Genomic DNA, 25,812 nt, shown 5'->3' with positions numbered 1-25,812 from the left:
CCATTCTTGTGATACTTTCCTAGGAAGAATGTGTTTTAACTTCACCCAGGTTAATAGAAAAGATGTAATGTCTCCATCTTTTTATGGCTGAATTGTATTCCATGGTGTATATATACCATGGTTGTTTAGGTTGTTTCCACATCTTGGTGATTCTAAATTGAGCAGCAAAAAACAATCTAGTGCAAATGTCCTTATTGTAAAATGATTTTTTTCTTCTAGTTAGATGCCTAGTAATGGGATTGTGGGATCAAATGGAAACTCTATTTTGAGTTCTTTGAGGATTCTCCATACCTCTTTCCAAAGAGGCTGTATTAGTTTGCAATCCCAGGGTCTATAGATTTTTGAGAGAAAAACTTGTTGGAATGGCCACATAAGGAAAGGAAGAATGGATTTCGTCTAAAGACCTGGAGTCAGTAGAAATGAATATAGTTCATCCATCCAGTTCATGATTGTGGAGGCTGGATAGGCAAATCCAGAAGGCAAAAGCCATCAAGAAGGGCAGGCTGAGTTCGGCGGTGCCTGTAGTTCAAGTGGCTAAGGCACCAGCCTCATAAACCAGAGCTGGCGGGTTTCAATCCAGCGTGGGCCTGCCAAGCAACAATGACAAGTACAATTGAAAAATAGCTGGGTATGTGGCAGGCGCCTGTAGTCCCAGCTACTTGGGAGGCTGAGACAAGAGAATTGCTTAAGCCCAGGAGTTGGAGGTTGCTGTGAGCTGTGATGCTATAGCACTCTACCCAGGGTGACAGCTTGAGGCTCTGTCTCAAAAAAAAAAAAAAAAAGGGCAGACTGTAACTCTCTGGCAGGAACTGAGGCTACTCTCCACTTGTGGAATTTCTCTTTCCTTGGGGTAGACTAAATTCTTTATTTCTACTGTCCCATATCTCATTTCTTCCTTCTCTATTCATTTTTAAAAACTAATTTTAAAAGTTTATGTTTACCAATGATTGGATTATCTCTTTTTTTTTAAGGTTTATTTATTTATTTAATTATTTATTTATTTGCAGTTTTTGGCCAGGACAGGGTTTGAACCCACCACCTCCGGTACATGGGGCCAGCGCCCTACTCCTTTGAGTCACAGGCGCCACCCTGGATTATCTCTTAATGTATTTCTAGTTCTTCTTTAGAGGTATAATTTGTATATAGTAAAATACACAGATCGTAATATATAACTTTATTAGTTTTAATAAATGCATACTGCATGTTAGTATCACCCAAATTATGATAGAGAACATTTTTATTGTCAACCTAAATGGACAAAACTGAAGCACATAATAAAATTTCAAAGAGTTTACTTGAGCCAAAACGAGGAAAGCTGCAGATGACTCAGACTCACGTGACCTTGGATGTGAACTCCACTCAGCTTTTGTTGCAGCAGGTTTTTAAAGGCAAAAAAGGGGACAAGGAGTTGCCTGATATAAAGATGTCAGAAATTCTCATTAGTTTACAGAAATAACATTAGTGTCAGTGGGAAAACCCAAACTCTGTAAAATAACTTAAAGAGGTTTATTCTGAGCCAAATATGTGCAACTGCAGCCCAGGGAATGGTCTCAATAGGTCCTGAGAAAATGCACCCAAGGTGGCCAGATTACAGTTTGGTTTTATACGTTCATGCAGACAGAAATTATAGGTGAAATCAGTATATTAAAGGTATACACTGGTTTGGCCTGAAAAGGTGGGACACCTTGAAGTGGGGGCTTACAAGTCATGAGTTGGGTTTTAGGGATTCTTTCATTGGCAATTGATTGAAAGAGTTAAGCTTCATCTAAAGACCTGGAGTCAGTAGAAATAAATGCTTGAGTTAAGATAAAGGAGTCTTCTATCTGTCATGTGGTGCTATATCAGAACCAGGTTGGAAAATAGGTCACCTGATAATGGATTGATAAAAACCCATTTAATGAGATTTTATTGTTTGTAGGTGTGACTCACCAGGCCTCTTAGAAAGGAGTTTGAGCAAGAGAAAAAAAAGGTCAGAGTTTAGTTCTCAGGTAATTGGCTATTGATTCTATGGGTTTTGATGTCCAGTATACACTTGACATTGTCAGGTTAGTTTATAGCTACTTGGGGTAAGGATAAGAATCTTTAAGAGATGATTACTTAGCTCCAGGAAGGAAGCAGAATATGACTGCTGCCTAATTCCAGTGCATCTCTGGGTCAGATAACTTAGCAAAGGCTGGCATTCTTCAGCTAAAAGGTTTTTTCTTCCTCGCCATCACTTCAGGATGTTCCCATATGCTCCTTTCTAATCATCTCCTCCCAGAGATAACCACTTTTCTGATTACTGTCAAATTAGATTCACATGTTATTGAATCTCATATAAATGGAATCCTACAGTGAGTACTCTTTTGTGTCTGGATTTTTATCCTCCACATACTGTTTTTGAGATTTGTTCATGTTGTTACATGTATTGCTATGGTTTATTAAGTATGAAATGTCCAATTTCTTTAAGCACTAAGTTTGACAGTTAATATGCATATCTCTGACATTTCACTTTGACACTTTGTTTATATTTATTGTAAAGGCACATCCTTTACATACATCCTTTTTCAAACACATGATTGGGCTTGTAATTATCTTTCAAATGTTTTTGGGGGCAATTTTTGTGAAATTGTGGATAAGTCAAAAACGTGTGTTATTTTCGAATATGAGTTCTGTCATGGAACCAACACAGTGGAGACAGCTTGAAATATTAACAAAGCATTTAGGAAGGATGTGACTAATGAACATACAGTATGTTGAAGGTTTGACATGGCTGGTGATTTTAATCTTGAAAATGAGCCATGTTTATGATCTGAGACCAAGATGGATAATGATGAGCTGAAAGCTGTAGAGGAAGTGAAGCCAACTCAACCTACATGTGAATTAGCAGCATGGTTTGACGTTACTATTCCAACAATATTGAACTATTTGAAACAAATTGGCTAGGTAGTGCAGCTGGATAGATGGCTTTCATGTGAAGTAAATGAACATCAGAGGAGAAATTGTCTCAAAGCTTGACTTTCTTCACTGTCACAAGATAAAAGGGAACCATTTCTACATCGTATTGTTATGTGTGATGAGAGATGGATTCTTTTTGACAGTTGGTAGCATTTGGCACAATGGTTGGGTGTTGCTGTCCACTAGCCCAATCAACGACACAGAGATATCACTGCAGACGGAATGATTAAGTAAGGGAAGACTGAGGCTCGTTCAGGCCTACAGCCTTTGTTCATTTTTATTCACTGTATTATATATCCAAACTCATCAGATAAGAATAAGCAAGAATAAAGAACAAAAGCATTAAGTGAGACTGCTATAAAAAAGTTCTTTTCAGCATAAATGTTGCAAAGCACATACACGTCATTTCTAAGTCTGGAGCATATAACTTGAAGGTGAACTACAAGGACACCAGGCTGTCTGTTTCTGTTCGCCCACCTCCCTAACAGGTTAAATGAAGCTTTTGTGTAATTTGAAGTTAGGGAATGAAGAGCAACAGTTCAGCTCCAGATAGGAGCTAAATCTCCAGCTACGACTTGGTGGGGACCGCAGGGAATCATATCTCAAGGCCTTTTCAGCAAGCAGGGAGGAATTAACCCTTTCATCTCTGCTGTTTTAGCAAGCAGGGAGGAATTAACCCCCAAGTCTCGCTTATAGCCGAGAATGGAATTTTCCCGTCTTAGGTTCTCATACCACAAGGAGCACATATGAGACAAAGCCACATTTCTGGGGTGCTGAGAACTGTGCCCCTTCACTAGGGTCATGATGAAGTGCCAAAACATAGCCCTAAACCAAATATTCTCCAAAAAAAGCTAATGGTATCTGTTTAGTGGTCAAGTGCTGATGTTGTCTATGGTGGCTGCATGAAACCTGGTCAGTCAATTTCAGTGGATGTCTGTGTGAACCAATTGGATGAAATGATGAGGATGCTCGTGATGAAGTAGCCGAGACTGGTCAATAGAGACAGGACAATGATCTTGCAAGACAACCTTGACCACTTGTTGCACAAACAGTGCAGCTCAAACTACAGAACTGGACTTGGAAACTATCCACTGTGTTCACCAGACCTTGCACTGAATGACTATCACTTCTTCCAGGTTTTAGACTACTTCTTGCAAGGAAAATATTCAATTCTCAACAAGCTATGGGAAATGTTTTTCACAGTTTCCTCACTTGCTTTCCAGATTTCTTCATTGCTAGCATACATAAGCTACTGTTAAAATGGAAAAACTATGTCAGTAGTTTAGGAATTTTCTTTGATTAATTGTACTGCTTTTTGTTTGAGATATAATAACCTAAAATTTTGTTTTGAGGTTGGACATTTGGTATTTATTGACCTAATAGTTTGCTAGCAAATCCCAAAGGGATTCAGCCTAAGTCCATTTGCTTGCCACACAGAGAGCCAATTATCAAGACAACAAGGACTGCCAAGAAAGACAGGAAATCACAGAGTGATAAACCAATTTTCCAATGGCGTTTAGGTATTTTTATACATGCTTTTAACCGTGGAGGAGGGAAACTAAGGAGTATATGTCAATAAACAATTGCTAGGAGAGTTGCCAGGGAAAATGACTGGATGGGGGGAAATAGATTGACTTATAGATTATTCTGAGAGAAAGATATTTGTGACTTAAGTTATTTAGTCCTATTAAGTTATCTTGACCATTATTTCTATAATATATTGAAACAACAAGAAGGGGCAAGGGAAGTAAATTGTCCTCTATGATGATCTCATCAGGTCAGCCTGGTTTATGCAGATAGAGGGAAAGTCTCTTCCAGTGTTTCTTGACTTTGATGGCCTTTAATTAAAAATATTCTTTATGCCAGAGAGTTGTATTTTGGGGTGAAATTTCCTGAGTTCCCTTGATGTATATTTAACTTCGTTAGAAATTTCCTAAGAGTTTTCCAAATTGGTTGTATAATTTTATACTGCTACCAGTAATAAAGGAGTGTTCCAGGTGATCTGGGTCTTCATTAGTGCTTTTATTTGCTTGATTCAAATATGTATGAAGTAGTATCTCATTGATGTGTGTGTGTGTGTTTTTTTTTCCTTTGAGACAGAGTCTCACTGTGTTGCCCAGGTAGAGGGCCATGGTGTCATATCTCACAAAACCCTCAAACTCTTGGGCTCAGGTAATCCTCTTGCCTCAGCATTCCAAGTAGGTGGGATTACAGGTGCCCACCACAATGCCTCGCTATTTTTAGTAGAGACAGGTTCTCATTCTTGCTCAGGCTGGTCTCCAACTCTTGAGCTCAGGCTATCCACCAGCCTCGCCTTCCAGAGTGCTAGGATTATGACTGGGAGCCGCTGCGCCCTGCCCTAGGCCTTTTTTTTTTTCTCTAAACAAAATGAGTAATGATGGGGAAATTTTAGAACACCAACATATATAGAAATCAGTCCAAGTATTGTTCTGTTATTCACTTTTTAAAAACGCAAAATGGTATCAGAGGGCCACTAAGGAATAGCCACTAGAGGACTTAACTTTCCCATTATACTACATAAACAATTAGAAACAGAGAAAAATAACTTTTTAGGCATCAGGATAATAGGCAGTATAGGACTGTGATCCTGGAGAGAAAGGCAACAAGTGAGTGAATTCTGTAATTATACTTGCTTCCTACGTGGTGACAATTTTCAGACAGCACAGAGAGGGAGTCCAAACAGAACACAATGATATTACTAAGTTAAGGAGACAGAGATTGGATACCAGGAAGGCTAAGTATCTGGAGTTTGAAGGTCAGAATACTGGAGAACAGAGATTAGCAAATTGATTGTGGGCCAATTTGAGACAGCCTACTTTTATACAGGCCTAAGATAAGAATGATTTATACATTTTTAAAGAGTTTTTATTTTTTACTTTTTTTTTTTCTTTGAGACAGAGTCTCACTGTGTTGCCCTCCATAGAGTGCTGTAGCGTTATAGCTCATAGCAACCTCCAGCTCTTGGGCATAAGAGATTCTTTTGCCTCAGCTTCCCAAGTACCTGGGATTACAGGCGCCTGCCACAAGGCCTAGTTATTTTTTTCTTGCAGTTGTCATTGTTGTTTAGCTGGCTGATGTTGTAACCTCTGTGCTATGCGCACCAAGCCATAAAGAGTTGTTTTTAAAAAAGAATATGTGGGGGGTAGCGCCTGTGGCTCAGTGAATAGGGTGCTGGCCCCATATACTGAGGGTGGTGGGTTCAAACCCAGACCCTGTCAAATTGCAACAAAAAATAGCCGGGTGTTGTGGCGGGTGCCTGTATTCCCAGCTACTCTGGAGGCTGAGGCAAGAGAATTGCTTAAGCCCAAGAGCTGGAGGTTGTTGTAAACTGTGACACCATAGCACTCTACTGAGGGTGACAAAGTAAGACTCTGTCTCTAAAAACAAACAAACGAACGAACGAACGAACAAAAAAACAAAACAAACAAAGAATATGTGGCGGAGACCATGTATGGCCTGCAAAGCCTAAAGTATTTACTATCTAGCTGGAAGTTTGCCTGTTCCTGCTATATAGGATGGAGGTACACAGAGAAGGAGTTCCAGAAATCTACAGGGAAATCCCTGGTAGTCATTGACTGAATATTAATTTGTATATGAATAGGGCAAATTTCTAGGAGGCTAGGCAAAGAACAAATGCCAGAGAGCTATAAGCTGAACAATTATTAGAGCTCACACAGTACTGACAGACATCTATATTTTATTCACCCATAGAAGAGAGACCTCATTGAATTTTGGGGCAATCAGTAGAGACTCTAGAAGGATCAGACCTTAATATCAGGACTAAGGTTCCCTAGCATAAAGGCTGCTCTAGACTTATCCTAACTTAAAAAATCAACCTCAAATGGATTAAGATGAACTGCAAGTAATTTAGCTGTCTGCCAAATCCCAGCATTTCTTAAAGAAAGATGGTACAATTAAAATAGGCCACAGAGTAAAATTTGCGGTGTTTGAAATTCATTAAAAGTTATTAGATATATATGAAAGTGGCAAATTGTGACCTGTAACAGAGAAGAAAGCCAGTCAATAGCAACAGATACAGAAATGATGAAATTATTAATAGTAGACCAAGACTTTAAAATGCCTCTTACTAATATTATAACTTTGCTCAAGGATTTAAAAGAAAGCATGAGGCCAGGTGTGATGGCTCACTCCTGTAATCCTAACTGTCTGGGAGGTCCGAGGCAGGAGGATGGCTTAAGCTTAGGAATTTGAGACCAGTGTAAGCAAGAGCAAGACCCTGACTCTACTAACAATAGAAAAAGTATTAGGGTCTTGTAGTGGGTGCCTGTAGTCTCAGCTACTCAGGAGACTGAGACAGGAGGATTGCTAGAGCCAAGGATTTTGCGGGTGCTGTGAACTAGGCTGATGCCTTGGCACTCTAGTCCAGGCAACAGAGTAAGACTCTGTCTCTAAATAAATAAATAAGTGCACGAACATAATTAGGGAGAAAAGCTAAAGATATAAAAAGAGCCACATGGAAGTGTTAGAGGTAAAAAGTATGATACAAGATGAAATGAAAAATTAACTGTACGGGTTTAACCACAGATTAGACAGACACTGCAGAAGAAAATATTGATGAAACTGAAGGCATAGCAATGGCGATGATACAAACTGAAGCATAGACCCAAAAAGTTGAAAAGAATATTGCCTCATAATTTGACCAACAGGTCATGACATGTGAAAAATTGGATTATAGCAGGACAGAAGAAAACAGTGGGAGCAAAAATAATTGAATAAATAGTATCAAAACATTTTCCAAATTTGATGAAAGCTAAAAGCTACAGATTCAGGAAGCACAATGAAGGTAAATACGCAGAGTAAACACACAGAAAACTACAGTGGAAAACATAGGATTGAATTGCTATTGAAAATTCAATGATACAGTTTAAAAACAGCTGGGAAGAGATTTATAGAGAAACAAAGATAAGAATGTTGCAGACTTCTGTTCCTGAAACAATGCAAGTCAGAAGAGCATCATCTTCAAATGAGAAAAGTAAAAAAAGTCAATGTTGAGTTCCCTTATGAAGTGAAAGTATCTTCCAAAAGCAAAAATGAAACAAAGGCTTTTATAAAACAAAGGTGAGTGAATTCCATCTTGGACTTCAAGTAGTTTTTTTTTGAGACAGAGCCTCAAGCTGTCACCGTGGGTAGAGTGCCGTAGCATCACAGCTCATAGCAACCTCCAACTACTGGGCTCAAGCGATTCTCCTGCCTCCGCCTCCCAAGTAACTGGGACTATAGGCACCCACCACAATGCCCAGCTATTTTTTGGTTGCAGCTGTCATTGTTGTTTGGCGGGCCTGGGCTGGATTCGAACCTGCCAGCTCAGGTGTATGTGGCTGGTGCCTTAGCCGCTTGAGCCACAGGCGCCGAGCCTAATAGCTTGCTTTTTTAATAATAATAATCATAATATATTCCTATGTACATATAGCAGATATGTTATTTGGCTTTTAAAGTCAAGATTTTGAGGCCAAGATTAAACAATGAAAATGAAATTAAATAAAATTTCCATTTTTTATGATGGGTGTGCTTAAATTTTTTTTACATTTTGAGATAACTGGAGATGCACATGTAATGGTATGAAATAATACAGAGAGATCTCCTCTTCCATCTACACAATACCTCCCAATGTTAACATCCTGAAAAGAACTATAGCACCATGTCACAACCAGGATATTGAAGTTGATACAATCCATCTAATTCAGATTTCTCTAGTTTTACTTGTGCTAAATTTATGAAAACATACTAGTCAATATGTAGGTATAGCTCTCTACAGTTTGATCACACATGTAGGTACATACTCCCATAGTCAAGACACAAAACAATTTCATGACCAGACTATTCCTTGTGGTGTACTTTTAAAACCACACCTACCTCCCTAAATCTGGGCAACCGCAGATTAGTTTTTCATTTCTAAAATTTTGTCTTTTCAAAAATGTTATATAAATGGAATTATACAGCATGTCACCTTTTGGGATTGGGTTTTTTCATTCAGCATAATTCCCAGGAAATTCATCCAAGTTGTTCAGGAATTGATAGTTCATTCTTTCTTTTTCTGAGTAGAATTCTTTGGTATGGGTTAAACCACAGTTTATCACTGACCCTTTGAAGGACATCTGGGTTTATATTAATTTCCTATAATAGCTGAAACAATTCACCACAAATGTAGTGGCTTAACACAATCCAAACTTGGCCAACTGGGTTCCTTCTGGAGGCTCTAGGGCAGATTTTGTTTTCTTTGCCATTTCCAGTTTCTGGAGGCTGCCTGGATTCCTAGGCTCCTTCCTCCATCTTTAAAGTCAGCAGTGTAACATCTTCAGATCTCTCCCTCGGCCATCACATCTCTTTCTCTGACTCTGGCTCTCCTGGCTCCCTCTAGGATGCTTGTGATTACATTGGGCCCACGAAGATAATCCAGAAGGCTCTCCCATCTCAAGATCCTTAATGTACTCAAATTCTGTGTGCCATGTAAGCGAACACACTCACAGGTTCAGGGATTGGAATGTGTACATCTCTGGGGGTCCATTACTTGGCTACTACAGGGTTGTTTCCAGGTGTTGGCCATCACGAATAAAGATGCTACAAACATTTGTGACACAGATCTTCATTTCTCTGGGATAAATGCCTAGGAGTATAATTACTGGATTGTTTGGTAATTGCATAGTTTTATAAGAGACTGAAAATCTGTTTTCCAGCGTGGCTGCAGTAGTTTACATTCTCACCACAGTGTGTGAGTGATCCAATATCTGCATCCGTGCCAGCACTTGGTGTCGTCGCTATTTTTGATTTTGGGCAGTCTGGTAGGTGTGTTACGGTATCTCTTGAGGTTTTAATTTGCATTTTGCTAATGGCCAGTTACACAGAACATCTTTTCACGTGAATGTTGATTTTCAGAAAGGTAGTAGTGTCATCTCTAACACAGTGGTTAGTAATGTTAAGTGCAACATTTATGTTAAGGAGTTTTGATTTTTATTGGTAACGAGAGGGGGAGGGAGATTCTGGGAAAGCCTTGGCCTAGCTGGAGCCCGGGGAAGCTCGGCGGTGCCGCAGGGAGTTGTGTGCGTTTCTGTGGGAGTAAGGGGTTAGGCCCCTGCCGCTCTCTGCTGGGCGGGGAGTGGGGAACCTAGGCCAGGAGACCCGGAGCGTCCAAGAGGCGCTCCCTTAATGAGGTGGCGGGGGGAGCTGAGTGCACTTGGAGCCAGGAAGAGAGAGGACTTCAGAGTCAAGACTCCGCAGTGCCGTCCTTGCAGCCTCAGGACCCTCCTCTAGTCCTGTGGCTCTACCCTCGCCCCGCCCCCGTCCCTCGCAGGAGCAGCAAGTTACCCTCGGAAACCAGGGCAGGGGCGGGGCCGCCGCGAGGGGGCGCCACGAGGAGGAGACCGAGGTTGCCTGCGGAACCATGGCGTCCGCCGGCGCCGGCTCCCTGGGCCTCCTGGCCTGGCTGTTGCTACTTCATCCCCAGCTCTGCCAGGCCTGGGTGGGTCGGGTGGGGACGCAGTGGGGCCCGGAGCCGCCCCCACCTTCGCCTCCCACTTCAGGGGGCAGCGACGAACCCGGACCACCCAGGCCTCAGCCACCTCTCCTAGGGGCCCCGGGGTCCCCTGCAGGCCCCCAATCCAGAGGAAGCACAATGTCACCCGATTTGGGGACATTTGTCAAAGGTCGCTCTCATTCTTACTATGACTACGACATTTTGGTAAAGACACAAACACCAGCAGGGACCACAACGATATTTCCTTCAGGTGATGTTTCTGGGCCATTCCCTGCCCTGAGAAGTGACCTGGTCTGAGGGGGAAGGGACCCTGCCCCAGAGGAGGAGGGTCTCAGGGACGCACCACCCTTCCTGTGCTGCCCTGTCCTTGAGACGTGAAGACAAAGCCATTGCTTGAGGAGTCTTAGGGACACAGGCCTGCCTAGGAAGTGTGGGGGACGGTAGGGGCCCCGTCTGAGGGGCTGAGGATGATCCCTGCAGGAAGCTCGGCAGCAACTTTACTCTGCGTTCCTTTCCTTCACTGACCTGCTCCAGCATGTGGCCAGAGGAGCATGAGGATAGTTGGGGGACGTCCTGCCCCAGAGAGGAAGTGGCCCTGGCAGGTGAGCCTGCAGGTGAATGATCAACACATCTGTGGGGGCTCCCTTATCGCCAGTCGGTGGGTGATGACTGCAGCCCACTGTGTGTTTGGGTGAGTGTTTGGGCCTCAGGGATTGAGCTCCTGATCAGGAAGTGCGACCTGGAGCCAAACTGTCCCCTCCCTGAGCTTCCTCTTCCTCCTCTGAAAAAGGGGGTGACAGTCCCATAGCCTTTTCCAGTCTGGGATGAGACCTGAGGATTTGCATTTCTAGCATATTCTCAGGTGCTGCTGCTGCTGGTCTGGGGCCTGGGAGAGATCCATGGTGGTGGTGGGGTCCCTGGAGGGAATGTGGTTTGGAGGGAGGGAAGTGGCTGATGGCTGGAACAGGAAGATGGGGCCATTCTGGGAAGCACCTTATGGTGTGGAATCAGAGGATATAGACCCTGGAGGATGTCCTTGCAGAATTATGGAATATGTTGTGAAGATGGGAGATGTCAATGTGCATCATCAGTCCAGATCTTCAGTCATTGTTCCAGTTGAAGACATTGTTATCCATGAAGAGTATGAGGTTGCTACATTGCGAAATGACATTGCCCTTGCTGTGCTAGCCTTCCCTGTGAATTACTCCACACACATCCAGCCTGTGTGCCTCCCTGACAAGACTTTCATGGTGAAAACTGATACTCCGTGCTGGGTGACTGGATGGGGCAGACTCACTGAAACAGGTGAGACTATGAAGCAAGAGTAAAGCAAAGTCAGACCAGAAAATAGGCTGCCTGGTGCCCTGAGGTTGGCCAGAGAGCCAAAGGGAGGGACGGGAGGCTGATTTCACAGTAAGGAGGGAAGGAGGATGGAGAATATGCTGCTGGGGAGTAATTTAACAAGCGGTTATGAATATCTACCGGTTTGTCAGGACTGGGGGCTTGGGTGCAAAGGATGGTGGGTTCTCTCTAGGGTGGATTATAGCTCAGGGGGTGATGAGTTGCCTTGTAACGTAAACTGTCTCACCTGAGAAGTACCTTCCCTAGTAGATAGGAGCTTCCTGGGTGTGAGAAGAGGCCAGAGACCTCTCATTGAAGTGTAGGGAGAGGTTGGATTTTAGAGTCTGTGGTCCTGCTCTAGAAAGATGCTTTACAAATGCACGGGATACCTTGTCACCATTACTATTGGTGTCTAGGGTGACAGATGGATGCTTGGTTTTTATTTCTCAGGGTCGTAAGGCCTTACCTTCACTCTCCTGATGTGTTCTCTGTTTTTTTTTTTTTTTGTGTGTGTGTGTGTGAGACAGAGTCTCCCTCTGTACCTCTGGCTTGAGAGTGCAGTGGCATCATCATAGGTCACTGCAGCCTCAAACTCCTGGGCTCCAGTGATCCTTCTGCCTCAGCCTCCCAAGTAGCTGGGACTACAGGCACGCACTACAATGTCCAGCTAGTTTTTTTCTCATTTTGGTCGAGGTAGGGTCTTGCTCTTTCTCAGGCTGGTCTTCAACTCCTGAGCTCAAGGGATCCTCCTGCCTCAGCCTGCCAGAGTGCTAGGATTATAGGCGTAGGCCACCATGCCTGGTCCTCCTGATCTGCTCATATTTCTCTTGTCTTGTGGATCCTCCTCTCCCCATATCATCTGTGGGCTTCATTTTCTCCTGTGTCAAATGGGGACAGTATGCAATGCCTAAGAGATGTCTGTGTAAGAACACACTGCGCTAAGATCCCAAGTAAGTATGGGGTAATCTTTCCTGCCCCACTTATGTAGATCCACTCATTCCAAAATGGTCTCTCTGATGATCTAGCTACAACACTGCCAACTGAACTTCAGGAGGTTGAGCTATACATTATTCGTCGTGAGAAATGTTTGGAGATACTTATGGAAAAGGCGAGGCGTAAAGTTGTCTTGGGAGATGTTGTCTGTGCCCATGGTGACCGAGGAGAAGATTCCTGCAAGGTCAGTTCAAGGGCCCCTTGCTGCCTCATCGTTACGGTGTCTTGTTAAAGCTTCATCAAGTCCAGCCAACTGGGTCTAGGTTCTGTTCTAGCTTTTCCATTTGCCATTATTCACATGAATGAGAGGTGAGGACAAGCCACCAAAGCTTTCCTGATCCTTCAGGAGAGAGCAGCTTATAAAGCTTACAGTGGGGGCAGGATAAATCTGGGGCCGAATCCGTGACCCTGAACACGCACCCAAATACAGATTCCACGTTTTAAGCCCCTGTTATGTGACAAGCAATGTACTTTACTCTTCATTATCTCAGAGTAGGTGTGTTTTCTTTATATATTCAGCTTTTGGAACACAATTTTTTAGTAGGTACACAATTTTTATTTGTTAAATATGTTCAATTTCTCAAATCTCATATTCCCTTAAACCCAGGGCTGAGGTGTCAGGAGAAGCTCCTGTGTCCTGCCTCCACAAGGCCTTGCAGTGCCATCAGCCTGCTCTGCCACGGATCCTGGCCTGTTCCTGCAGTTTGTTTTTTTCTTTCTCCAGGGAGATTCTGGGGGACCCCTGGTCTGTGAATTAAATGATACCTGGATCCAGGTCGGGATTGTGAGCTGGGGCATTGGCTGTGGTAAGAAAGGATTTCCAGGAGTTTATACGGAAGTTAGTCACTACTTGGACTGGATCATTGCTCACATGAGTCAAGCTTCCTGTCTGGACTCAGTAGGCTTCCTTGTTCTATTCCTGTGTCTGGTGCTGCCTCTGGACATCCTGGTGACACCATGATGGCCCCAGCCCACTCCTCCTGTTTTGGAGTCTCCCACGTAGGGGTCTCCTCTGACCAACCTCCCACTCCGTCTCAGTGCCCTTTCCTCAAATCCCTGTTAGGATGCACTGGCCCTCTGGAGGCCCACACATGTGAGCATGGCAGGGAGACTGGGGCCTGGAAAGTGTCCCTGCCTGATGCTCTGGTCACCCCAGTTGGGCTATGCTCTGCCTTGTGGGAAGGAGGGGATGAACTGATCCCAGCTGGGGGGCCAGGTTACCTGCCAGGAAGGATGACTTTTCACCATCTTGGAGAACACCTGCCAAAGAAGAGACATCATCAACTGTGAAGCAAGCTTTAGACCTGAGACTGTGAAACCAGTCAGCTCGGTGATTGCTCAGAGAGAGTGAGGCGCCACTGGAAGGTCCCTGCAGAGGTGCAAGGCCTGGCTGGGAGAAGGTCCCCTAAAGCCCATTGTGGATCTATCTGTGAGTAGAGACCTATTGCCACACAAGGCCTCTTTGGGTGACCCATTCTTGGTGCCCCCTTCTTCAGTGCCCTAGCAGCCACATCTAGGGATACCCCACATTATTTTGAGGCAGTTATAGAGTGAGGTGTTTTCAGAAATCAACTGAATAAATGTTTGGAGAGTCTCCTATGTGTTCTCAAGCTATGTTCACCTGAAGTATTTGGCTGCATAAAATATACTCTGTAAAAATCTAGTTTTCCATTTAGCTAAGGATATTTGTGGTTCTTATTAAAACCTAGAGGGAGAGGTGAAGCCTGCCTTGCCTGCTTAGACATGCGTCATTGAATGGTTTTAGCCAGTAGGTCCTGTTCACTGTATACTTCTTATAGTCATCAACAGCTCTGTAGTTGAACTTAACAGCCCCTACAGCTAGGGATAGGGGATCAAGAGAGACTGGTAGTGGGAGTAAGAATAAAGTTGGGGCATGAGAACTAGTCCTCTTCACTACTGCTTTTCCTTGTTGTCCACTACCACTTTGTCACCAAAGATCTGCATTCCCGCAGGGAGGAGGGTGAGAGAGATTCACTATGTTATACACAGATTCTTTTTCTTCATTACAGGGCCTGGTGTCTTGGAGTCTCTTGTCTAGTTGCTGATCAACCCCTCCCAATGTCCTGCCCTTTTCCTTTCCAGGGGTGGATGTTTAATCCCTAGGTACCAGTGGGTTTCAGTGGACAGTCTGTGCCAGTTCCATCTGCTGCCCAAAGAATGCTAGGGCTGAGACTGAGAGCTCACATGGAACCCAGTCTCTTAATGAGCATAGCACCAGCTGCTTTAAGAAACCACTGTTTATTAAAGAATTAATAAAATAAATTTAACTTTTTCCTAGAACATCCCATTCAGATGGCTCTTGATGCATGGGAAGCTTGTCTCTATCTCACGACTCACTCAGTCCTGTGGCTCACAGTGTACCTGCTTCAGAGTCCCCCAAGGGCTTGTGAAAATACAGATTACTAGTTGCACTGTGGGAATTTAAAAACCAGTAGGTCTGGGGTGTGGCCTGAGAATGTACATTTCTAACCACATCTCTGGTGATACAGTTATTGCAGGTTAGGAGACCTCGCTGTGAGAACCAACTCTCTGCATTAACAACAATAGAAAAGGCACTGTCTTCCTGACCGCTTTGGCATGGAAGTGGCACACATGATCTCTACGTATGTGGACTCACACAGATGCCAGACTGGGGAATGTGGTTTCCAGAGACAGCCCCCAGCTAGACAAGCTAAACAGGAATCTTGGTGGTCATCTCCCCATCTCTGCCATGCCCAGCAGATCCAAAGACAGAAAGCAGCCTTCCGCAAAAAATCCCTGTGAAAGCCAGAGGCCTGGCACATGCCACTATCCATTTTTAATTGCTATGGTCTAAACTGGTGGTCTGTGGAAGAGGAAAATGCTTTTCCTTTCTCTGGACTCCCCCAAGACTCCTTGCTTTAGTCTTAGGTGCATCTCAAATACAACTTTCTCCCAAATACCTGGATTCCCTAGCCTTACTGTTCTTTCCCTTTCTTTGCTTCCCACATCCTTCCAGATTCTCAAATTAAAAGTAACTGAAACTTTCCAAAGCACCAGGCCCAGGGCAATTAGGTACCATCAGGGGTCCAGAGGTTACCTTTACCTTCACCAGCGGGGTCCTTCGGGTACTGTCACAGACTTGGGGCTCTTGGGAGTGCTTTCAACCCAGGGAGCCATCACAGATTCAGGGCTCCCACGCCATCCTCCAGGGACAGGCAGGAAGTGGAAGTGAGGGAAACGCGCCAGAGCACCCAGAGCTGACAGAAGCCACTAGCGCCATCACGTGCTGGGGTGAGGTCACGTGGCCCGGCAGGCACGTGCGTGGGCATGTGGGCGTGGTCCTTGCAAACGCCAGGTGGCGCCTTCCGGCCTGGCCTCATGGCTGCTTCGCTTTGTAGCCCTCCGCGGCATGGAGCCTCGAGGCCCAGGGTGCTGAGCAGCCGAGTCCTGCTGCAGCTGCTGCTGCTCCTGCCGTCAGCCCGGAGCTCGGGTGAGGTGGGCGTCCCGCAGCCGCTCTCCCCCTCTTCTGCTCCACCCCTTCCCGCTCCAACCCGCCTGCTCCACCTCGCTCTGGGCCTGGCCCCGGGGTGTGGCGGGGATTTTTGTGGCCCACCCACCCCACGGTTACCTCTCTTCTTACTACGCCCCCCACCCCCAGGATCTCGCAGGGGATTCCAGGGTAAACAACTGCCTTCTCAGTCCTCCCTCAGGCCACACCTGCCCTGCAGCCTCCTGGGGACCAGCAGAGCTGAGGACCCCTCCACCTTCCCAACCAGCAGCTGCTTCCTTCCGCTGCCAGTCTGGACGCTGTGGCTGATGTTCCAGCCACCCACGTCCTCTCCACAGCACCCCCAGGTTCTTATGCTCTACCCCTTCACTCCAGGCTCTGATCTTCCTGGGGAGCTGGGCCTCCTGGAGACCCCATTCGGGCATGTGGTTTGGGGGCAAATTCCTGGTCCCCATCTGCCAAAGGAATATTTTAAATTCACATTCACCTTCCTTTCAGATCCTCTATTCTAGTCCAGCTGCCCGACTAGCAGCCCGTTCACTCAGAAAACACAGGCCTTCAGGCCCTGTCCTCTTGACTCTCCCCCTTCCCCAGGGCCCCTCCAGACCTGGCTGCATCCGCACCCTCTTCACCTGCTTCTTCAGGAACTGAAGAGACGCGCTTCCCGCGCCCGGCCAGCCTGCTCACCCCACCCTGAAGTGTGGCGCTCCTTGAGCTGTGGTCCCATCATCATCCTCTCACACAGATCATTATCCTCTCTTTGCGTGGTCTCTTTGTCCATCTCTTTCCCCTTCACTGCCGGACTTCTCTTAAAAAATAGCAGTCTTCACTTGGTGCTTCGTCCTGGGGTTCTCACTGCACGCTGAACCCTTGGTTTCTTCTTGGCATGTCTCTGTCCTTACTGCCCTTGACCTTTCTACAACTCTTTCATTTTTCACTTTCTGTGTCTCCTGAGTCTTCCCTGCCCCAAGAGCAACTGGCTCTCCTGTATCCACCCGAGGCCACCCTGCAGTGTTCATCCCTGTTGCATTGGCATTCCAAGATACCATCTCCATTTTATACCTCTCCCTCTTCACTGCTGCCTGGGTGAACTCACTTGCTCCAACCATGGAGCTGTCATTTATGTGATGATACCTCTTAAAACATCATGCCTGGATGTGCAGCCACCTGCTGGTTATCTCCACGAGAAAGACCTAGAAACATCTCAACCGCTTGGCATTTAAAACTGAGGCTTACTGCTCTTACTCTGTTTACTAGCTCAGTGATGGCTGTCACTCTTCTCCAAAATCAGAAGTTGGCGGGTCATCCTAGATTCACCTGTGTCCCTGAGTCTCACGTCCAGCTCACCATGTCTGTTCTCATAACACTTGCTCATTTCTTGTGTTGGGTCTGCAGAGGCTCCCCTGGGACCTCACTGCCTTCAGTCTTATGACCTTCCTCTCTATTCTTTACGCTGCCTTCACAACACAAGTCTGGCCTTGTCATACCTGTTGGCCTTCCTCTTTCCATTTGGCCTCAGCGTGGTTGATCAGCCCTCTGCTTTCCTTCCCTGGCTCCTCTCTTGCCATCACAGGACCTGCCCTTCATCCCCTGGAACCTTTGGCATGCACCATGAAGTTTCTTCTGCAAGGAATGCCATTATCACTTTTTTGTTTTACCTTCTCATCTTTTAGACTTGGCATAATAACTCTTCTTCCCAGAAGTCTTTTCTATCCACTGCTTCTTCTGGTTTCACCTGACACCCCTGGCCCTGGCCTTGTACTGATCTCATACAGGTGGTTGCATATTTATTTCTGTCACTCCTGCTAGACACTGTGCCCCTTGAGGGTAGGTTCTGTTTGATACACCTCTGTCTCCCCAGCTTCTGGCTCCAGACTGGGAACACAGTGGAAGATTAGGACGTATTTGGTGAATGAATGAATCAACTAATTACTACAAAATGCACTCACTTCTTTGCAGTTACCTGTCCTGAACTCTTGCTTTGTCTCTGTCCCCCTTTTCTCCTCCAGGTTACTCAGAGGACAAAACCAAACCAGGTGAGTAGGATGAACCCCTTCTGCGAGAAAAGCTTCAACTTCTGTGAGGGTAGATTTTGAAGTGAGTCACACAGTGTTTCTGGGTCTGTAGGAAGCAGGAATTTAGTCTAAGGGGTCCACTTTCTAAAGAACAGCCTATGGCTGCCAGAACTTAGAAGCCTAACAGTGTGGACAAAAGAATATCAAGGGCCCCCCATGGGAATGCTGAGCCTCTTTGAATTCCTCTCAGGTTGCATCCCATCAGGAGGTATGTTAAAGAAGCTGATGCAGACCCTTTTCCACACAGAAACCTTTCAAACTATGCTCTTCAGCTGGACATAGAGCCTTCTGGGCCTTTTGGTGGTGTCTGCAGAGGCCAGCTCTTCTGGGGTTTCCTGTCTTTTCCCTTAGACCTCAGGGATGGAGGGTTGGTTTACTCCTGCTCTCTTTTGTTTGTGAGCCTGCCTGCGTTGTAATAAGACTCCACCTGATTCATTATTGATTGGTTGATTAAGTTAGTTATCCCTACTCCCATTCCCCTCAGCCTTTCTTAATATGTTTCTTATATGTGGATCTTTCTGTTTGTGTGTGCTCTTGTTAAAATACACGTTGCTATTTTGTGTGCCTGTATTTTTAATTTACATAAATAGTATGTATTCTAGATATGTTTGTTTTCTCCTCTTTTAACCTTCCATTAAGAATTTTTTTTATTTGGAAATAATTTTAAAATTTACAGAATACTGAAAAAATATAAGTAGTACAAGGAACACATACACATATATTTAGAATCATTTGAGGGTAACATATAGCATGGGTCTTTATTGCTCAGTACTTAGGTATATATTTTCTGAGAATATTCATTTACGTAACCACAGTGTACTTATCAACTTCAAAAGTTTCCATCGATATCATGCTTTCGTCTACTATCCATATTCCAATTTGGCCACCCCTTCAAACTACTACCAGCAGTGTATTAAGGCATATATATTCCCACAGACCTACCAACCCTTTGGGTGACCCAGCTTTTACATTTTTTGCCAATCTAATAAAAAAAAAGACTTCTTGATCTGATTTTCATTTTTCTCATTATTAATGAGTTTGAACATCTCAGTATCCTTTTTGCTTTTTGAGTTTTTTTTTTTGTAGAGATAGAGTCTCACTGTACCGCCCTCGGGTAGAGTGCCGTGGCGTGACACGGCTCACAGCAACCTCTAACTCTTGGGCTTACACGATTCTCTTGCCTCAGCCTCCCGAGTAGCTGGGACTACAGGCGCCCGCCACAACGCCCGGCTATTTTTCTGTTGCAGTTTGGCTGGGGCTGGGTCCGAACCCGCCACTCTCGGCATATGGGGCTGGCGCCCTACTCACTGAGCCACAGGTGCTGCCCTGAGTTTTGTTTTTTAATAATTTGCTTATCTTTAATCTTTTAAATATTGTCTATTCTTTTTTTTTTTTTTTTATGATTTCCTAAAGTTCCTTGTGTATTTCTTTCTTTTTTTTTTTTTTTGTAGAGACAGAGTCTCACTTTATGGCCCTTGGTAGAGTGCCGTGGCCTCACACAGCTCACAGCAACCTCCCAACTCCTGGGCTTAAGCGATTCTCCTGCCTCAGCCTCCCGAGTAGCTGGGACCACAGGCGCCTGCCACAACGCTCGGCTATTTTTTGGTTGCAGTTCAGCCGGGGCCGGGTTTGAACCCACCACCCTTGGTATATGGGTCCAGCGCCTTACCGACTGAGCCACAGGCGCCGCCCTCCTTGTGTATTTCTAATAAAAGTCTTGTATTGATTTTAGATATTGCAAATATTTCCTCTTGGTCTGTCTGCCTGTTAACTTTGCTCCTGGAGTCAAAAGTTTTTGTTTCGATGTAATCAAGTTAATTGGTTTATGCCTTAAGGTGTGTGTTCCGAGGTTTTGTTTATGGAGTCCTTTCCCACCCTATGTCACATAGTACATTAGTTTTACAGTTTTACCTTTCACCTTGAGCTCTTCAAGTGCTATTAGCAAGGAGTCTAGTTTTGTTTTTCTTGTTTCTTTTATGTTGAGCCAGTCTCCCAACACAAGGACTACTCATTTTTCCTTCTTCTATCCACTGATTGTGGTGGCTTTTTTGTTTACATCAAGTTCCTGTAATACACAGAAAAATCTTAAGCTGTCTGTTTTTTCCGTTGGCTCCTGTATGTGTCCTTGTGACAGTACCATACTATTTTTGTTATTGTGGCTTTCACCTGTGTTTTAATATCTGCTTGGACAAGTGGCTCTTCTTTGTTGTACATTTTCAAAGATGGAAGCTGTATGTGGAATTTTGTTTTTCTATTTCTGTTTTGGATTACTTTCATCAAGTTTCCTAAAAATTCTACCTTGTCCAATGAATTTATAGATAAGATAGTGGGAAAAATTACATCTAAAATATTCATTCATTTATTCTACTTAAGAGCAGAGAATGTCTCTCCATTTATTCTGATCATTTTCTGTGTCCTTTATTAGAGTTAAAAATTTATTACCACAGAAGTTCTGTGTGATGTTAGATAAGTTAATTCTTATGTATTTTATAATATTTTGCTACTGAAAATGTATTTTATGTTGAGTATGTTTTCTAGTGCAGTTGTGTTGGAATAGAAAAAATGTTAATAGATTTAAAAAGCAAATTGTTTTATTGAAGTATTGCATGTATTTCAAAAAAGTGCACAAAAAAGGTCCAGCTCGAGGAATTGTCGCACAAGTGAACACACGTGTGTAATTACTACCAGCTGAATAAGTAGGACATTTCTACTTTTTCACCCAGAAGCCACCTTGTGCTCTGTCCATTTTTCTCTGGTCTCCTCCTTACAGAGTTTCCTTATTCCTGGCCTCTGATGGGATAGATTTTTTTTGCCTGTTCTTTAATGTCATATGTTTGCTGTAAGTTTGGGAGATACCTAACTTCTATAAAGTTAAGGATTTATTTTCTATTTTCTAGCACAAGTAAGAGAGTTTTTTTTTTTTTTTTTTGTAGAGACAGAGTCTCACTTTACCACCTTCAGTAGAGTGCCATGATGTCACAGGACTCACAGCAACCTCCAGCTCCTGGGCTTCCGCGATTCTCCTGCCTCAGCCTCCCGAGCAGCTGGGATCACAGGCGCCTGCCACAACGCCCGGCTATTTTTTGGTTGCAGTTCAGCAGGGGCTGGGTTTGAACCCGCCACCCTCGGTATATGGGGCTGGCGCCCCACTTACTGAGCCACAGGCGCCACCCAGTAAGAGGGTTTTTTAAAAGTCATAAATAATGTGTTGAATTTTTAAATGCCTTTTTCTGTGTTTATGGAGAAAAGCACATGGTCTTTATCTCTTTATTGTTAGAACCATTTATGTGGAGAATGCACTGAGAGAGCTCTTCCACTCTCTCAGTATATGACCACCCTTGCACTCCTGGGACACTCCTCATATGATCATGGGGCATTGTTTTTAAAAATATAATGTTGGCTGGGCATGGTGGCTCCTGTAATCCTAGCACTCTGGGAGGCTGAGGCCAGAGGATCCCTTGAGCTCAGGAGTTTGAGGTTGCTGTGAGTTAGGCCGAGGCCATGGCACTCTAGCTCAGGTGACAGTGTGAGACTCTGTCTTTAAAAAATCATATATATGTATATCTATGACATGTTGGCTAATGTTTTATTTAGAATCTCTGCACCTTGGTTTATTCATGTATTCATCCAGTCATACAACTTTATTGGTGGAACTACGTGCAAACTAAGAAGGTGTGAGCCATGCATGAGGGGTCTCTGGAGCATTGAATGGTCAGTGTGAAAACTTCTGACACAGAAGTCAGAAGCTTTTCTTGACACTGAACAGTATAGGGACATTAGATGCCTGGTGCATCTAACAAATTTAGAAAGCATTATAGCTTTTCAGGATCATGGCTTAGGAACTTTCCCAGACACAAGAAAATGCACTCTGGCTCAGTATCCATAGCTCAGCGGCTAGGGTGCCAGCCACATACACCAGGGCTGGTGGGTTCGAACCCAGCCTGGGGCCTGCCAAACAACAATGACAACGACAGCAACAACAACAACATAGCTGGGCGTTGTGGCGGGCACCTGTAGTCCCAGCTGCTTGGGAGGCTGAGGCAAGAGAATCACTTAAGCCCAAGAGTTTGAGGTTGCTGTGAGCTGTGATGCCACAGCACTCTATTGAGGGTGACATAGTGAGACTCTCAAAAAAAAAAAAAATGCCCTCTCATATTGGGACTTCTTTACTTTTGTTTTGAGGTTCTGTACTGATTGCTCCCAGTGACTCTCAGTATGTCTCTCTTTTGTTGTGATATCTCTGTGTGTTTGTCTTGATCCTTTTTATCTCTGTCATCATCAATTTCTGTCTAGGTCAGTGCCTTTGGATAGGCTACTGACCTTCTCTCCCCCTTACACTCCCCTTCTTTGAAATGAGAACAAGTCCCTCAATTTATAGTTTTGTGCACATTGGCCCTGAGAGTGCCTTGGTCTCAGTCATTCTCATCCTCCTCTATGTGGTCACTGTGCCTGAAGTTTGTGGTAAGCCCTGGTGGTCAGAGGAAGTGCCCATGACCCGCCATTGGCCCTGGGAGGTGAGCCTACAGATGGAGAGTGAGCACGTGTGTGGAGGGGCCCTCATTGACTCCAGCTGGGTGGTGACTGCTGCCCATTGCATCCAAGGGTGAGTGTGGCCCGTGTGTTCAGGGCCTAGAGACCCGTAGCTACAACAGGCCCAGCCCAACTTCCTCATTTCCACTGTGTAATGATGTGGGAGGAGAGGGCTTGTGGGAGGGTGGGGAGGATCATCCAGAATAGGGAGAGGCGTGGTCAGGATGTCCTGGGGGCCAGGGATTGAACAACAAGAAAACCCAGAACCCCACTCCCCCCCACAGGAGAACGTATGTGTACATCAACACCTTTATACCTGTAAGTACAGCATGTAGACCAGATTACCTTGAGTTAACTTAAATGATGAATGAAGAGGCAGTCAGATCTATGACCCAGAGGACCACTGGATAGAATAGGCAAGATGCATTGAACAGAGGAAATCAGGCAGGACCTCTGCTAAGGGAGAGGGGCCGTTGGGGAGGTAGGAATGTGTTCTTGCTTGGGAACCTGTATTTACCAGGTGAAGCTCTCTATCTCCTGCAGCACCAAGGAGTATTCGGTAATGCTTGGCACCTCCAAGCTGCAGCCTATGAACTTCACGAGGGCCCTCTGGATCCCCGTGGAGGATATCATTATGCACCCCAAGTACTGGGGCCAGACTTTCATCATAGGTGATGTTGCCCTTCTCCATCTTCACACGGCTGTCACCTTCAGCAACTATGTGCAGCCCATCTGTCTCCCTGAACCCAACTTCAACCTGAAGGTTGGGACGCCATGCTGGGTGACTGGTTGGAGCCAGGTTAAACAGCACTTTTCAAGTGAGTGGGATGGGTGGGAGGTGGATGTGGTACCAGAGAGCACACTGATTTCATGCTGGACTTCCTTATGGTGCCTTTTGGGAAGCTCATCTTTGTCACCTGTGGTCCCTGCTGCTTTCTAAATGTGGTAGGACTGATCACTTTTCATGTGGTAACCATTTCGCTATTTACATGGGTACCTCATTCAGGCCTAGCAGTGCCTGGGCTATGCCTGATCATCTACTTCTTATAGAGGCTCAGAGTTGGAGATTCATAAATTCACTCACTCGCTCATTTATTCACTTGACAAACTTTGAGCATCAGCCATACCTCCAGCCCTTGGCATTGGAAATGTATGCCCTGCCTAGAAGGAAGTTACAGCTGAGCATGGGTAGGGGCACAGCCTGAGGAGGAAAGAGACAAAGACCTTGCCAGGTGGTCTTGAGGCCAAGCCAGGAGGGATCTATGATGAGTCCTGGGCAGAGGGATGAGATGCTGGAAGGAGGAGTGAGTGTTAATCAGGTAGCAGAGGTAACAGCCAGTGCAAACCAAGTTTGGAGTCTGGTATGTGGTATCAGCTTATAAGGGGCTACAATGGAACTTGGATTGTGGCCTGCTTGGTTCAGAAGCAGAAGCTTCCCAAGAAAGGGATCTCGAATCAGAGCCTTAGAGTGTAAGGTACTTGCCAGACAAGATCTGCACTAGTTGGGGGTGGGGGACAAGTGAAGGGGATCTTGTGGGTATGACAGGGCGTGGTTGGCAGAGTCTCTAGGCAGGGTGACAGGACTCCGGGCAGAGGTCAGGGCTGAGAGTGAGGAGTTAGTGCTCACCTCACTGGGCTTCTCCACAGCCAACTCCCCGCTGACCTCGGAGCTGCAGGAGGCAGAGGTGTTTATCATGGACAATAAGAGGTGTGACCGGATTTACCACAGGAAGTCTATCTTCCCCCGAATTTTCCCCCTTGTCCTGGGAAACATGATCTGTGCCACCAACTATGGAGAAAACTTGTGCAATGTGAGTTTCTGGAGGGTTCTAGTAGATCTCTACTCCCAGGTGGGGGCGGTCCTCTGGGGAGGGGTTGGCTTGACTTTCTTCATTGTGACCATCACTGGGCAGTGCTCTGCTTTCTCCTGTCTTCTCCTGAGACATTGATTTTGGGCATTATTCTCAACTGAGGAGCTAAAGGAGGACCCCAGGTAGTGAGCTCTTTAAGGAATGAAAGACTCTTCCACACAGAACTCAGAGGGTGGGCATTCTAGATCCTGTGGGGTCCAGCAGGACCCAGAGCCTCCAACACTCCTCTCTTTTCATCTAGGGAGATCCTGGGGGGCCACTGGCTTGCGAAGTTGAGGGCAGATGGATTCTGGCTGGGGTGTTATCCTGGGAAAAGGCCTGCGCAAGAGCTCAGAATCCAGGCGTGTATACCCGTGTCACCAAATACACCAAATGGATCAAGAAGCAAATGAACAGTGGATCTCTCACAGGTCTCTGCCCTATCACCTGGCTCCTATTCCTGTGCTGGCTACTGCACTCCCAGATGGGCCCCTGACGTCCCCACCCCTTTCTCTTCCTGCTTTCCCTTTGGCGAATGGGGCCAGATGGCATGAAGGCTACGCTGAACAGTGTGATGAGAATATTGCAGATTGTATGTGAAACCAGCACATTGTACCCGTTGATAGCACTAATGTACACAGCTATGATTTAACAACAACAAAATAATAAATTTAAAAAAATAAAAAAAATGAACAAGGTCATGTATCCATATTCAATAAGAGTCAGGGTGGGGAAAGAGTGGTCCCTGTGAGACTGGGTATGGCTTTGGCATCCTAGTGGGGAGAAATGTGATAGATGACTAGATTTGAGTGATCAGGGAAGGGGAATTACGGCCTGGAAGGGTTCTGGAATCTGGGACCAGGATAGCACAGATTAAACTTGTGCAAACAGGAGCTGGCTTTTTTCTTCTTTCTGTTCTCTGGGGCAGCCCTGGGGGTTGGAGGTGGGTGGGAGGGCAGGGCTTCCTGGAATTAAGTCTGCCAGGAGCCTCCCCAGAGTGGGGGCTGATTGTTTTTGTTGTTATCATTAGTGCTGGGGCATAGGGCAAGGGCCTAGGCCTGTGGCCTCTGTTTCCCTCATCTG

The 25,812-nt window shown here is 45.2% G+C and overlaps 2 protein-coding genes across 3 annotated transcripts in view; both read left to right on the top strand.

Annotated features, from left to right (window-relative positions):
* LOC128591391 (putative serine protease 42) overlaps window positions 1-14,482 on the top strand; it is a 30,116-nt gene extending 15,634 nt beyond the window's left edge. The window contains exons 9-10 of the mRNA XM_053598839.1: window positions 12,817-12,968; window positions 13,509-14,482. Of these exons, the coding sequence (XP_053454814.1) occupies window positions 12,817-12,968; window positions 13,509-13,745 (389 nt within the window). The 3' untranslated portion in view covers window positions 13,746-14,482. The remainder of the gene's footprint in view (window positions 1-12,816; window positions 12,969-13,508) is intronic.
* LOC128592465 (putative serine protease 45) overlaps window positions 1-25,421 on the top strand; it is a 31,504-nt gene extending 6,083 nt beyond the window's left edge. The window contains exons 2-6 of one of the 2 annotated variants that reach the window (XM_053600401.1): window positions 18,284-18,310; window positions 22,805-22,952; window positions 23,423-23,697; window positions 24,527-24,690; window positions 24,992-25,421. In XM_053600401.1, coding sequence (XP_053456376.1) covers window positions 22,840-22,952; window positions 23,423-23,697; window positions 24,527-24,690; window positions 24,992-25,225 — 786 coding nt within the window. In that variant the 5' untranslated portion in view covers window positions 18,284-18,310; window positions 22,805-22,839 and the 3' untranslated portion in view covers window positions 25,226-25,421. Of the gene's footprint in view, window positions 1-18,283; window positions 18,311-22,564; window positions 22,953-23,422; window positions 23,698-24,526; window positions 24,691-24,991 lie in introns of those variants that run through there. The other variant, XM_053600400.1, reaches the window with a different exon arrangement.
* Window positions 25,422-25,812: the final 391 nt, after the last annotated feature.

This window comes from Nycticebus coucang, chromosome 8 (assembly GCF_027406575.1).
Source record: "Nycticebus coucang isolate mNycCou1 chromosome 8, mNycCou1.pri, whole genome shotgun sequence".
NCBI classification, from domain to species: Eukaryota; Metazoa; Chordata; class Mammalia; order Primates; family Lorisidae; genus Nycticebus; species Nycticebus coucang.
Note: the sequence above shows the minus strand (reverse complement) of the source record. Positions and strands in the feature narration are given on the sequence as shown.